Below are 15,077 nucleotides of genomic sequence, written 5' to 3'. Positions count from 1 at the left end.
CCCGAGCAGGGGGTTGGACCAGATGACTTCTAGAGGTCCCTTCCAACCTCCGTGTTCTGTGAAACCTCTCTGCAAGAAACATCCGCTCCACAGTATTTGCAGAGCTGATATAGCAAGAGCAGTTGTTTCACAGAGTAATTCTGCCAAAAAAGTACCAAGTAATTTATGCTTCTCCTTCGCATTTCAAACAGAAATAAGTCATATGGATGACTTTAAAAAAAAAAAAAAAAAGTTATCCAGTTTTCGTGATAACATAAATGATTGCTACTACTCATCAAGATTACTCAATTGTATTCCTGATGTACCTAAAACACAGTGTAAATCAATAAGGCATGATTTAAAAATTGTGCAGCAAACCATCTTCTAGGCTGCAGGGGTTGGGGTGTTTCCTTCCTTTGCTACAGGGCCTCTTCCAGACATGTCAAGTTACCCGTACAATTTTGTAGGTTATCACTTCATTCATCCCACTTCCTTTTTTTTTTTTTTTTCTGGATTGTGACTTGAATTTGACAGTCTTAGAAGCTGCCATTTTTCTTCCTGTGTACTTTCCTCTTCGTTTTCTGCCTTAATCTGCCTATGCGCAGTACAAATCGAAAGCACCTAGACACCAGTGGCGTGGCTCTGCAATCTAGAGAGAACAAAGTAAATACACGGGGTAGTTAATGTAAGTCACTTTTCCTTTTGTACAGTTATTTTATGTGTCAGAGGCTATATAATCAAAACGTCAGGCTTTCCCTTCTTTCATATGGCATTATCCCTCTTCAATACCTTTTCTAATCTTTCATGAGACCTTAAGCACTGTGGATTAAATGCTTCACTATCTTTGTCACCAGGGCTTGAGCTTAGGGAGTTGCTCCCTCCCACTATTTGCAGTTACAGATGTGGCTTTTTGTGAAACGTGTGGCTGGGCGTTGTCCTTGGGTCCTCCCATGAAGCTGTCCTTGCCTATCTAATCCGAAATCTCTCCCATACTATAAACAGTCTTTACTTGAAGATACTGGCACTGTGTAGGCTCTCGTTCTGAGCAGCCATGGGAACTGAGCCAGATTCCTGAATTTTGGCTATATAAAAAAGTAATTCTTGCCTTCTCTTAGGAATGCTATTAAAGTTTTGTTTTTGAGGGGGTGGGGAGGTGAAAGAAGGTAAGCTTTTAAACAAGTTCCCCTTATGCAAGGAAGGCCTTAAAACACAGTGAGCCTCTAGAAATGATGGGAAAGCAATAAGAATTATCTATAATTTTTCAGGAAGTTAACTGATCCGAGAAACTTCCAGGGTTTTGAAAATGGTTTTTACCCTGAATTGGAATGAAAATGCTATTTGCAGATGTGAAATTCCATCATCTTTTTAGAACCAGCAACGTCATCAAAGCCTGGAGAACAGCCTCGGGGGGACCTTGCTGGCTGGTAGCTGGGGGAGCAGGCCAGTGGGGAAAGGGCATGTTTTCTGGCAGCCCTTTTTTTCCTTCCAAAGTTTAGTAAAATGTATGGGATCCCGTAAACAGCCTCTTTGCTACCCACTGAGCAAAAGAAGCGTTTTCAGATGCACACAGAAAAATCCTCTTGTCAGTTTTGAGTGTAATGCTTGGCTTGTAGAGATGGTGGGATTTAAGTCCTGGTTAGGCTCGGGAGGTAGGTGTTCTGTGATCCTTCTTTCATGTGACTTGTCAGATACATCTATTGTCCAAGAAGCAATTAATTGCCTGAACAAGTCGTGGGGGGTTATTTCTTCTTTAGCCTGCTGTTTATTTGAAAGATTGCTTTGTTGGGTAGATATTTTAACTTGTTTTGCACAGATGTATTTTAAATCATAAAGAGAAACCAGGCTCCTTTCACAGTACCTGCTAGTTTTTCTGTTGTATAGATTAGCTGAATGGCGACACTTGTCCTTGTCCCCTTTGCCTGCACTTGAGCGTGCTTGTGCCATTTCCGCTCCTGTAGCAGAAGGAAAGTATTCACAGGTACCAGAATATATGACAAACCACTTCTTTATCGAGCAGCAAGGTAGAGTGCTAACATCAGGTTTTAGGCTGTTTCCTGATGTTGACAGTCTCACAACGAGGTGAGGACATCAGAGATGTCCTCAGAGATGTATGGCAAGAGATTTGCTGCAGGGCTGGAGCAGTGTGGCTACAGGGCTCCTGCAGGAAGGTAAACTTGAGCTCAGCATAAAGGACCAATTCTGCCTTCTGCCCTCCTCGCTTCCCCTGCAGAGCACCAGCGCAGAACAGAAAACAATGGGACTCCTTGCACTTGCTTTGCAGCTCTTTTATATAGGTAGAATTGAATGTACTCTTAGGATTAGTAATGGTAACGCACTAACACTGCATTGTCCTGCTTAGTCCTTGAGGGGATTTCCAGGATCCCTTCAAAATGGATCCCTTCAAAATCTGTCCAGCCCCAGAAAGAGGTGTGTGATTGTGTATTTTTCCTTACACAGCTACCAATTTGCATGCACAAATAACAGTTGTGCACATTCTGGGAATGAGAAGTATAAATCTGTGAAAGTAAACAGGAAGTACGCGTTGTGGCTGTTTCCAGGCTAGGTTTAAACTAGGTTCATCTTTTGCATTGGACTATGGAAAAAAACATTTCTAATGAGGAAAGAAGGAAACTTCAGCTCCTCTAAGCAGTAATTGGCTTGTCTTTTAAGCTTGTCAGAGGGCTGTTGTTCCTGACTTAAAATGCATTTTGTTTTACTGGTCTGATCCTTAATCAGCCACATGCGGTGAGCTGCAATCTCTGAATAAGTTCAGCAGTACTGTTTTATAACATTAAAATTATAGTAAACTCTATTCCCCACTGAAATATCACTGAGTTTCAGAAAAAAATGTTGAATTTTGTGAAAAATTCTACAAGAGAATAAAATTTTTGACACTGGGCTTTGGGTCACGAATGAAATGCACCAAGAGACTTATATTGGAGCAAGTGTCGCAGACAATTAGACTAGATCTTGTGTCGTATGATAAGAAGTTGTGAGGGAAGGGGCTGTTCAGCCTGGCGCAGAGAAGGCTCAGGGAGGATCACATCAATCTCACTCAAAACCCAACAGGACATGGTCCTGGGCAGCCTGCTGTATCTGACTCTGCTTGAGTAGGAGGCTTGGACCTGGTGGAATCAGGAGAGGAGGTCCCTTCCAACTGAAATTTTTGTTATTCTGTTCTCAATGCTGTATTAATTTACTAGTTGTACAGACTGACTTCAGTTAAGTTTTCTCACTGTGTAAGAGGTTATACTGGACTCTTCCAGATCCACGTGAATCTCAAGCATACGTAAACAACTTATCCTTTCTTCTTTCCTTCCTAGGTTCTGGGAACGCCTACAAGGGAGCAAATTAGAGAAATGAATCCAAACTATACTGAATTCAAATTCCCTCAGATTAAGGCACATCCATGGACTAAGGTGAGTCTATACAAATTGGATAATAACAAGATGTGGGCTGAAACTAAAAATTCAAGAAATTAAGTTTGATTGTTCAGTGTCTGTGGCTTTCAGTCTAAACTAGGTGCCTTTAACTATTCTGGGGACCCAATAACTCCTGATTTAGGTAAGGATAAAGAAGGTATTGAAGCAGTATATTGTAATATATATTGGTTGTGGGGTTTTTTTGAGGTTGCCTACAGGCATTTTTTTAAACAGTGGTGCGTGTGTTAGTAGTGGATTGCAATATATCTAAATCCTGTCATGCTATAACTCCTGATGTGCACAAAAGTCACTTAGAAATGAGAAAGCGTTCCGTTGACGTGTGACACTTCTGTAATGCTGCTATGTAATCTGACAGTGAAGGTTGACAGTCAGTTTCTTAACTGGTTCTCTCAAAAATAATATATTTGTGCTCCTATAGGTGTGCTCTTGAGAGCGGTGCTTTTTCATGGAGTTACTTATGACTGTTTTTGCTATCTAGCCTTCAAAAGGAAGGGCTATTGCAGTAATACTGACAATATTATAATCTCCATGATCAAAGTAGAAACCGCTAGCATTACAGTAAATACATGTCCACATAGTTAAGCTATCTTCCACATGGACAAATGATGGATGTTTGGTTTGGGAAAGGGTAAAAACTGATAGTTTAATTAGCCTCTAGGTTGTAGTATAAGTTAGAAGTCAAGTCTTAAGCAACTGAAGCCTGGTTGTTAAGATTTTCTTTTTGCTGACTGAGAAATGGCTGATATCGCAGTATATTCTCATCATATCTTAATGGCTCACATTTTCTTCTGCTAAGAGTATAGTGTTTTATGCATTAAAGGGTCTTGTTCCTAGCTCAGCACATGTCCAGGTCAGACTCTATAGGACCTAATGCTCTGTGGTGGTGTAAACTCTGGATAAACTAGCTAGAGCTCAATGTGGGTCTTAGTGACAGCTGGCCATGTACCTGGTAGGTACGTACCAAGCCAGGTACTCTTAAGTCACTATTTTTGTGATAGATTCTCTAGTGTGTTATGCACCACTATAGTTCTCCCCAGTAATGCCTGTTTTGTATTTCTGTAACCTAGTTTCTGTGGGTTGATTAAGTGATTTATAATAGAATGAGAGGCCAGTAAATCCATCAATGCTTTTTAATATCTTACATTAACAGGAAAAAAATAGGGAAAATGAAATCCCTGGGAGTTGGTCTCTTCTGCTTCAAATTGCACCATGGTAAAAGTCACAAGAATAAGCCCCAAAGCCTTATAGCAAGGAATTCTAGGGTTGCTTCTGAACTTCTGCAGTGAAGGTGTTCTCTATTTGAGGGGTTAAACCAATATGCAATGGAACATGGGTGCTGAGATTTACTGTAGTATTTATAGAGTTGAGCATTTAATCTAGCTATGCAACTCATCTTCTGCCTGAATAGTCTTAAGAATTATCTATCTGCACTTGATGGTCACAACAGAGATCTTCCAGCAAATGTAAGCTTCAAGAAAAAACTGAGAGTTCTTTCTATTTATATATGTTATAAATGAATGGTTGTTTGGACCTCCTAAAGGATCGCAGGTGAAACTAAGCCAATTAGAAAGAATTGAGAGGAGCTTGTCAGGAGATGAAATCTGTGTTCCACATTAGGGCACAATTACTTCTGGAGAGCTGGACTTGCAACATAGCTTCTCATTCTTAATTCATTCTACACCTTCTTCCTGACATCACCTGGGTGTACAACAGCATTTAAAGCAGTCTACTACAATTGGATGGCATGATGCTTCATTTATGAGATCTGTACTTTTCTTATTGTCCATATGCTAGATTACTAAAATGGATTATCCAGCATAGTGTTGTCAATGATGCTCATCCTCCCTTACTTCTAAAGATCCTTTCCTCTCACCATTTTGGTGTTGAGCCATGAAAGATTTCAGTAAGTGGCAACAATACTTTGGCTTGTTCCTCCTTACCCAGTTGTATCGGTATAACATCTGATGGCGCAGAAGTGGAAGTGTACATCCTTTGAGTTTCTCGATGTTAGAATTGTGAACAGTGACTAGAAGAGTAGAAGTACTTCTGAACTATGATTGTAGAGATGCAGTCTAATGAGCAGAAGAGGAATGACACAGAAAAGGGGAAAGTGCAAAAGGCTTTTGTTAAAACTGTGTGTAACTAGAGTGCCACAGCTAGTTGCAGGCAGGACTTTGACAGTTTCAGCCTCAAAACCACAAACCTTTGTCATCTAAGCTAAAGAGCTGCTGAAGACTGCAGGAGTGATAAGGCTGTTATTTTTGTGGACTAGTTAGCACCAGAGGACTCAGCAGTTAGTTTCTGTGTGGAAAAGCTTCCAGGCAGCTGGTTTTCAGCATGCTTGAGTGAAAATGTAATCACTGCCTGGTATAAGTTCTTTGAGACAAGGGCATTCCCCTTGTTGTTTCGTTATGGTTCAGGGAGCTTTCTTTGGTCTGCAAAAGTATGTGTAGGTTGCAATTAAGAATTTCCTTTGGATGCTGTAGTATGTATAAGTTGCAATTGAAATTCTCTGATGAGGGCTTCTGTTGGATGTACCTGTTGATGGTCTGCTCTCTGCATATTTCTGACAGGCTTAGACATGTTTTCCTTCTGAGGATCATTGTAGAGTTGGGATCTGCTAAATTTGCTGTTATCTACTAGATGGGGAAGAGTGGTGGCTAGTGTTGTAGTAAATTGAAATAGCTTTCAAGTTTTTTTTAAAGGACTGGGTAAATTGTTTGAGACTGAATAAGGATGAGTCCATGAAGTGATGCTATTTCTCAGATTCATCTAGTTTCAGGCTTAAACTGGATTTTGAGCACAACTTTTATGAAAATTTGAAGTCTACCTTCATAGACGTAGCTTAGAGTTTTCAGTGGAAATGGATTGGTATCATCCATATACATACTGCTATCATCCATATACATACTGCTATGATGTAGTAGTATAAAGACAGACATCTCATTAACAAGGGGCTGTCGTCTTAATTTAGGAGAGAATTCAAGCTAACACTAAAAATATTTTTCTGTGCTGCATCAGTAACATGAGATTACAGAGCAGACTGTTCTGACTGGTTTTTCAGTCTTACAATTTGAGATTCAAATGCTTTTGTAACTTGAGAGCCTTAATCTCTGAGTATAAAATATGTAAAGCCCCTCTCTCCAACATAGTCCTATGTTATCCAAGTGCATGCATGTTTTTCTACCAGTTGTGTGTATGGTGCGGAAGATGATTGGAGTTTACTGTGTCCCTAGCCAGCAAAAGAAAAAAGAATCTGAACTTTCCAGCAAGCTATCAAATCTTTCTTCTAACACAGGACTTGTCTCTTTCTTTCCACTGCTCCCCCTATCCAAAGTGGGGCATTTTAGTTCTTTTGGGGTGGGGGTGAGGGTGTAGGGGGTTCCTCTTCTGAATACAGGAGTATTTAATTTAGTAATGTAGCTGTTCTTTTTGTCCAGACCTCCCTTTGTTTTTTCTTAATGTAGGACAGTTTGTATTCATGGAGATGCGTCCTACTGCTTGTCTGCCTTTTTCCAAGAGTAAGGGGCATTAAGTTATAAGTGAAGCAAGGCTTTACAGGAGTGGTAATTTCTTTTACTTGACAAAATGATATAATTGGGGAGAAAATGGCCAGGCTACACCATCTCTTCAGGTGTGTCACGGGTCAGAAAACTTGTCCATTTTTTTCAGATATATCAGCTCATCAAATAGAAGTTTCTTTCCCTTTCTGGAGACTTTGCTGCTGCTGTTTTTACAAGATCAGAACTTCCCTTCTGTGTATTTCATCTACCTTGGCTCTGTGAGCCTTGTTGTTGAAAGTGCACAGTCTGATCTCTGCTACTGATCTTTATCCTCATTTACCTTCTTCTGTCTAAGCTTCGTCTACACTTCATAATTGTGTGACCGGAAAGCCCAAAAGAAAATCTGAGATCAAATGCAAGATTGTATGTCATAGGATTGTTGAAGTTCAGCTTTTGTTAGTTTTCTCTCAATCTTTTGGCCTTTTTGAAGGAGGCCAGGGGCAGTGGCATGGCTGAAGAAAGGTATAAATGCGTGCTTCATAAGCTTGTGTTAGCTTGGCATTGCTTGCCATGGCCCTGTTACAGCTGGCCTTTATCCTGGCATGAATCAGATGCTACCTTCATATCTCAAGCCCTTTGTGTTATGAAAAACAAAGACTGTTCTGTGATTATTTCCAAAAATATGAAAAATGCCTGTCTGTGATGGCTGTCCTACCACATTCCCACCTCCAGCTGGTAAAGGATCTTATTTGGGTAGCACTGTAGTACATAATAGAATTATGTACTTGAGGCCACTTCTACATGGAAGAGATGACATGTTTGGATTTTTTTTTTTCCTTCCAAGGATACTTCCACCTGTCTGCCTGTAATGGGCAGTATGGTGAAGTGACTTATCTCCTGAGCTAGAAGCATGCACGTGGTTCATGATGGCGAGCAACTCAACTCAGCAGGTTATATCAGCAAAGGTTGTTTCCTTTAGTCAAATCTTTAACCTCTCAGCCTTGTCTCCATTGGATATACATGGAAGCAGAGCCAACTGCAGAACTCTTTAAAATGGGCAGTGCAGCTCTTTAGTGTGTTGTAGTTCAGTGGCCCTTGTTTTTCTCCTGATCTAAAGATACATACAAGACTGTTCACACATGTAAGTGCTTTTTCAATGTACAGTTGGTTAGGTAAGTCTTCAGTGTGCTACAAAGAATGGCTTCATTCACCACCCCCAAATCTATAGGTAGCAGGTGTCTGCATCGTAATTTCCAAGACAGTATGGCAACAGAAAAAGACAGGAGTCATTTCTCTAACAGTGGAAGAGAGAGGGAGGAAAAAATTGTCATGTCTGGGTTTTGTGCATCTCACCCCTTCTGCAATGTATTCTTCTGGATGAATATAGGAGAACTTCCTGCCACCACAGACCTTCACATCACAATAAAGTTGCAGCAGATTAAGGCAGGGTCCCTTCCAACTTCATAAGCGCTTACATTTTTGTGATTTACACCATTAAGCATGCTCTTCTGTCCATGTCTTCAAGCCAAAATATTGTTGCAGAAGAAAACAGCGTCTAAGATGAAATTTTAGGATCTGGTTCATATTCCTTCTGACCCTTTTCTGAAGCAACCAGCCACTCTTGGTTACAGTTTGAAGTTGTACAGAAACATGGTTGTGTTGTATTGTAGAGTAGCTTTGGATGTTGAGTTTATAATCCATTTTTCTGCCTACATTATAAATTGCTAATATTATAAAATATTGGGTAAATATTTCAGACCAAATATTTTGTGTGTGTGTGTCTGTTTGTGTACTCTTTGTATACATTTTACCATACTACTCACTGCTCCTTGAGTGTTGAGTTTTTCTGGACTTGGAGCAGGCAGTCCTCACTGTGGGACTGGGACATAAAGAGTCTGCTCTCTCTCATGACAGTTTTTTTCCACTCTCCAGAATCAGCCTCATGTCCTCATCCTGTCCTACTCCTGCTCTCCTGGTTCTTGTCTGGTTTTAAGCAGATTGTTTTGCTTGTAATGCTTCCAAGTGACTGCTCATGCTGTAGATTCAAGGAAGAATGCAAAACAGTGAGATGGATAAATAGCTTGTTTTGTCACTCCTAATTATAACTGATGACAAAAGAAAATGAAAACTGAAAAGTCTCCAGTGAGAAATCTTGTTAGTGGACTTGCATTTCGATTGAAGTTGCAAACTCTTCTGAGACTGGGGTCTCATCTTTTGTAATGACATGAAGGTACAATGGAGACTAGATGTTTCTTTGGGTGCAATTTCATAATTAGCTTAAGTTCATCGTAAGTGGGGTCTGCTTTCTAGTTCCCACCTGCATATTCTTGACGCCTCCCTTCTGCATTCTTGTTTATACAGTACCAAAAACCTCTTGAGGGGGAAAAAATAAAAAGTATTCGGGATCTAGGCCATCTTTCTTACCTGACTGATCATTCAGACCCAGCTACACGTGCTGGGACAAGAGAACAGGGCAGGCATGCATGGCCAGGAAAGGGCAGAACTGTCTTTTCCATGCGAACTGGAGGTGACTGCCTGGTGTGAAACCATACCCTTGTTTCTTTCTGAAGAGTCTAGTTCTGTTTTTCACTTGGTGGGTGATGACTTTTTAGGCAAAGAGTAAAAACAATTCTGCTGGAGACTAACTTAAAGAAATAAAACAAGCTTTTCCTGGCAAGTTCATGTTTCCCCTCTCCTTTTGTAGGAGCAATGATTTCTGACAGTGTAAATCCCTTATCTCCATCTAATGCATGAGAACAGAAGCCAGGTTTGTCAGGTGATACATTACCATGCCTCTGCCCAATTTAGTATGCAGTAAAGAAGTACTATATAATAATAAATAAGTGAGCACGTCTGTAACACTAAGACATGTTTTGCATCAGTGCAAATACAGAAATCAAAAGCTAAGTTTAACAAGGCTTCTGTAATGTGCCGGCTGTCCTGCTTTCCCGTTGCAGCGTGTCTGTCTAAGCTGCTCATAGTGTCTACCCTGCTGAGGCTGGGATCCTTTCCAGAAGGGGATTTTTTGGGTTCTCTCTGGGAAGGGGAGCTGTCTTGTTCCACTTTGCTTTGTGTTGCCCTCCCATAGAGCCTGGTAGAAGCAGAGCATGCCCTGGGTGATAAATGCTGGTTGGTTCTGGTTTTGCCAGGCCCTCAGTGGAAGTAGCCCAGTAAGAAGTGTGTGGTCTCAACGCGAAGGAGCTTTGGAGACAGGTTTTTGGTTCTGTTCCCAGTTCTGAGTTGGCTCATTTGTAAGCCACTTAACCCTTCTGTCTTTATTTCCCTGCCTGCGGAAGTGCCATCTGACAGGGTTTTATGACTACTAAGGCATTTGCTATTTTTGAGATGCTTTTAAGGAAAAAATGTAGGGATTCTATCAGAGAAGAAAGTCAGGGAGGTTATATATATTTTAAGGTAAATCCCCAAACCAGTGCCTCTTTGGTGGACTTGTTTAGTCTTCATTTGTATCATGTAGTTTTATGTGCTTCAAAAATAGCAAAACGGCATATTTCAGAAATGCCATTTGGAAATTCTCGGGGTCTTGGGCTGAGGCTGATCCCCAGAGCAGGACTTGAGCACTAGCTTTGGGTTTCCTTGTCAGGTGAAGCTCAGTACAGACACTCTTGGATGTGTTTCTTCCCTTTCCTTCTGTTTAGGGACACGCCGCATTTAACTTGCACGACTGAAACACTGCTTCGTGTCGTCAAGTTGTGGTAATTGCATTGCGCAACTGCATTTAAAGAGTTGACTTGATGGTCGTGTCCTACATCTGACAACTTTGATGGCTCGCAAACAGCGCGAGCTTTCTGTTGAAGGGAGGAGCTTTCCCCGTTACCTAATCTTGAAGTGTTTCCAAAGAGGCTTGGTCGCCCTCCTTCCCAGTCTGGGGCATGTGCCGTCAAAATGTGCTTACAAACTGCAAGGAGATGTGCGCAGACTGTCAGCCTCAATCGGGGGTGTGGGTGGTTCTTGGCACAGCCTACGCGGCTCCGAGGCTGGTGAGGAAATTTTTAACTGTGGTGTCACAAACTTGATGCGTTAGCAACAGATGTCATTTTAATAAGCCTCTGCTCTCTTAGGGAGCGCAGCGTGCTAACAGGGCTTGCAGTCTGCATGCAAAACGCCGTGGTTGATGGCACGAAGCGATGCCTTTCCGCACACGTTGGCTGGAGGAGCACCTTGGTGTAACATTGGGGAGCTTTGGCTTTGGCGCTTAATTAGAGCAAGAAGACGGAGCTCCGTGTTGTGCATGGAAAGTCAATGAACTGAAAGTCAGACCAGGCATTCTGCTAAAACAATGCTTAGCTCTTGCCCCATGTGGTTTTCTCTGAGGACTGAATGCTGATGCCAGTGAAGTGCAGTGGGAGCACCCCATGCTTTCCATCCTTTTTCTTTCGTCTTACGATGTGTGTGTGCTTGTGTGGGGGGGAAGAATTGAAATTCAGAAAGGGTGTGAACTCTACTACACTGGTAGGAACCGTTTCAAATCAGAAAGAAAAAATGTGGCTTGCTCTGCTAGCACACAAAAGGCTTCGTCTAAGTTGAAGTCATCTGGGGATGAGAGCCGAGTAGTGCACCAGGGGCTTGGCAATCATTTTTGAAATGTCGAAGATGGTGGTAGTTCCTGAAAAAATGAAGAGGGAGTTGCATAAAAAAATCCACGCTGATGGTGGTGTAACGTAGAGAGGGCAGGCAATGTGTCTGGCCTCGCTGCCTGCCTGTTACGGGCTGTTGGCCTTTGAGCATCACCAGCATGCCTGAACAAAGAAGGAACTTGCACTGGTCCCCCAGCTTTTTGGTGAGGTATGGATTTATTGGAACCTGAAGGAAAGAAAAACAAAAGCACCAAAAGCTGCGGTTTTGGATGAGTCAGCATTTCCATTTTACATGATCATTCAGAGATTTTTGTAACTCATCCAAAAACATAAAAGAAAAACAGCGACCTGGGTCTCAGCCTGAAATTCATTTGCTTTGCAGAAACAAGAGGTTTTGAGTTATGCAAGTGCAAATTTTCCTTGAGTAATACTGTATGTAAAGCCTTTCTTTTGCATTTGTTTATCTCCAAAACAGGTTCATTTTTTAAAATGAAAACTTGAGCCTTCGGTCCCTCCTGTGGACAAATAGCCTTACAAAAGGTCTTGTTTCATTTTAGAAAAATGAATTGCTGCGCCGGTGGGGTAGTATTTGATTGCTTTAAAAGTTCCTGTCAGTGTTTTATTTTTGTTTTTGTTTGTGGACTTGCTGTGCATTTTGCCCGGCCATATTTAGTCTGCATACTAAATGTTAGTCTGCCCAAACACTTTACTTTGTGCACTTAGCTTTTTTTTTTTTCCTTTTATTTCCTTTCTCCTTTTTTCTTTCCTTTTTTTTTTTTTTTTCCTTTTGCTTTCACCCAGATGTATCTTAGACTGAGACAGACCTTGCTCTGACGGGCCGGATTTTAGTCCGTGCACTAAATTTTAGTCCGCAGACTAAAAAAATAATCCGCGGATTATTTGCTAACTCAATTCCCTCACTGAGAACTACCTAGACCTTAAGCTCTCACCACAGCCCGAGCCCGGGGGGAGGCTTCACAGCTCCTGGGGAGTCCTGCCGTCCGTCCTCCCACTGCAATGCGTACGGCGGAGCGCCGGCGTGATGGGCCTGTGACCGTCCCCTGCTCGTGTCCTGCTGGAGGGTGGCAGCCTCTGGTGTAGTTCTCGGTGGGTGAATTCGGCAGCCTTCCCGGTTGGAACTGTGTCGGATCAGAAGAGCTAAAAGAAGCAGGGGGGTTGCTTTTATTTTTAGGGCGTTATTCAAAGCGGGGGGTGGGGGGGAGGGAGACAAATTGAGGGAAAATTTCTTAAGCAAGGGGTGCGACGGTATGAGGGGGAAAAAACCCGCCATAGAATGAAATTCAGTCCATACCCGCACTCCTGAGGTGGTTTGTCCAGTTCTTGAAGAATCCTAAAGAGATCACGTCAGCAAACAAAATCCAGTGGTGGGGGAAGTCAATCCAAAAATGAGAATAATCCGCGGCGGCCTGAGGCACTCGTAGCTCACGCAAATTTAAAGCATCCAAATTCAAAGTACAGAGCCCAGATTTTTTATTTTCTCTTCAGCACCAATTATAAATTGCTAGGGGGGTTGGTTTTTCGGTTTTTGGTTTGCTTTTTTTTTTTGAAAAAAAAAAGTTTGCATTGTGTCTCTGGGACAGATTTACAAGTGGGATGCACCTTTGGAGACAAACTAATTTGGCCCCATATTCTGACATTATATCCAGGACCCAGGACTGAAAATTCTTTATGATGGGAATTTCAATTACCCTTTTAGTTCAAGTTAAGAGTTTTGATTTCAATTTTTTATTTTATTTTTTTAGTAAATGCACTGGCATTGGAACATAAATTTAATAGAGAAATGTTTCTATACTATGCCTCACCATTGCACAATCAATTTTTTGGCATACACTGTGGTGAAGTTGGACTTGCTGCTATGGAGACTGATGTTTAAAGTTTCTAATTGTATAAACATTTTCTATGTCCCCCACACCGTGGATTTCTTATAATATTGGATATATTTTTCCTTGCTGGACTATTCTCTTTTGGATTGACTCCCCCTGTTTGGATTATTTCACTGCATTATCATCTTTAGGACTCGTCAGGAACAGGACATTTCACCTCAGGAGTACGGGTATGTACTTAAAACGTTTTTTCAAATTACTAGGCCTAGTCTTGAAAAAAGGAGAAAAAATGCTAGAACTGGAATATTTGAGTTGAGAGAGCGTCCTTGAGGCAGCAGCTAGGTGACTGTTTTAACACAAGGTGATATAGAGGAGATAGACTTAGACCTTTAACTCATGTCATGTGTTAAACGCGACTTTTTGCAGGGGAAAGGAAGCTGTGTGAGGACTTGTAATAGTTGGATTTTTTCCCCTCCCTCATTCTGAAACAGTGAGGGTCACCCTCAGAAACTGCCTGCCCCGAGTGACTGGTTCCTGATCCAAAGGCAGGCGAAGCAGTTCTCAGCAGAATTTAGGAAGCGGCTGTCAGGGTTTCACCGACTCTAACATGAAGAGCTTAAGAGTGGACAAATGAGTCTACTCCTTTTATAGATGGCAGATTTGTTGCTCTGCCTGCCCACTAATTTGCTCAAGATAGGGGCTTGTCGTCTTTGCCTTAAGGAAGAAGAAGAAAAAAAACTTATGTAGGGGATTTTTTTTGTTTTGTTTTAAATCTGTGTAGTGGCTGGTAAGTGAACTGTCCTGAGGGTAAAACACAGCTAAGAGTGAAGTGCTGTAGTTTCAAGCTGTGGTAAATCAAGCCTGATAAAACACCATCAAGAAGGTACAAGAGGGAGACCTCAGTAGTTTTACCTCCTGGTAAATATCAGAACACTTCAATTCTGTGGTTTTACCTCAAGACACGCTCATTTACTCTACTCACCACAAGGTTTAAAAAAAAAAAAAAGACCTTTTTGGTTTTTTAATTGGAGACAGTCTTACGTTTTATTCTGGTCAGTGGTGACTTGGGAGTGGTGCTTGCCTCCACTGTGCACTGTGGGCAGTAATCCCAGCTGTGGAGGCAGCAGGCCTTGACACCAAGCAGCAGAGCAGCCTTTGCTGCCCCTCCATGTACAAGCATGTTCACACACAGCAGGCAGCACGAGTTTGCTGCTGGCAGTTTGTCAGCATTAAGCTGAAGTCCTTCTTTTTGTCCCTCTAGGTCTCACACTAAGCGTTTTTGGTTTACTATGCCACTACCTGGTAGTAGAAATAAATTCTGCTCCTCCAGTCCTTCACCCGTTGACCTCATGAGCTGGGATTCCCAGCCACAGGAGCTAGCACAGCATGCACTGGAAATCACACAGGTGCCCCTGAGCACCCAGGGGACGCAGCTCTGGTCCCTGGAGAACTTGGCTTGTGTCTGATTCCCATTCACAAGAGCACAGGTGGCTTTGGTTTACAGCTACCTAAGGAGTGCCTGTGCAAGTTCCTAGTCTGCAGTTAGTTAGTCACACACTGATTTATTTCTCCTTAGTGCTGTGTGGATTGGGTCTGCCTGCCCTGGTGCAAAAGCATTTTGGATTAGCTCAATTTTTATCAGAAAATGCTGGCACCCAAACTTAATGCTTGCACCCACCCCGCTGCCTTTTCCCCAGCCTGTGCATCACCTGT

The 15,077-nt window shown here is 42.0% G+C and overlaps 1 protein-coding gene across 5 annotated transcripts in view; it reads left to right on the top strand.

Moving 5' to 3' along the window:
* GSK3B (glycogen synthase kinase 3 beta) overlaps positions 1-15,077 on the top strand; it is a 145,011-nt gene that overhangs the window by 115,621 nt on the left and 14,313 nt on the right. For 3 of the 5 annotated variants that reach the window (XM_040571789.1, XM_040571781.1, XM_040571798.1), the window contains 2 exons: positions 3,303-3,398; positions 13,556-13,594. In XM_040571789.1, coding sequence (XP_040427723.1) covers positions 3,303-3,398; positions 13,556-13,594 — 135 coding nt within the window. The remainder of the gene's footprint in view (positions 1-3,302; positions 3,399-13,555; positions 13,595-15,077) is intronic. The other 2 variants (XM_040571805.1, XM_040571782.1) reach the window with 1 other exon arrangement.

The sequence above is a fragment of the Cygnus olor genome, chromosome 1 (assembly GCF_009769625.2).
Source record: "Cygnus olor isolate bCygOlo1 chromosome 1, bCygOlo1.pri.v2, whole genome shotgun sequence".
NCBI lineage: Eukaryota > Metazoa > Chordata > Aves > Anseriformes > Anatidae > Cygnus > Cygnus olor.
This window is presented reverse-complemented; position numbering and strand designations above follow the sequence as displayed.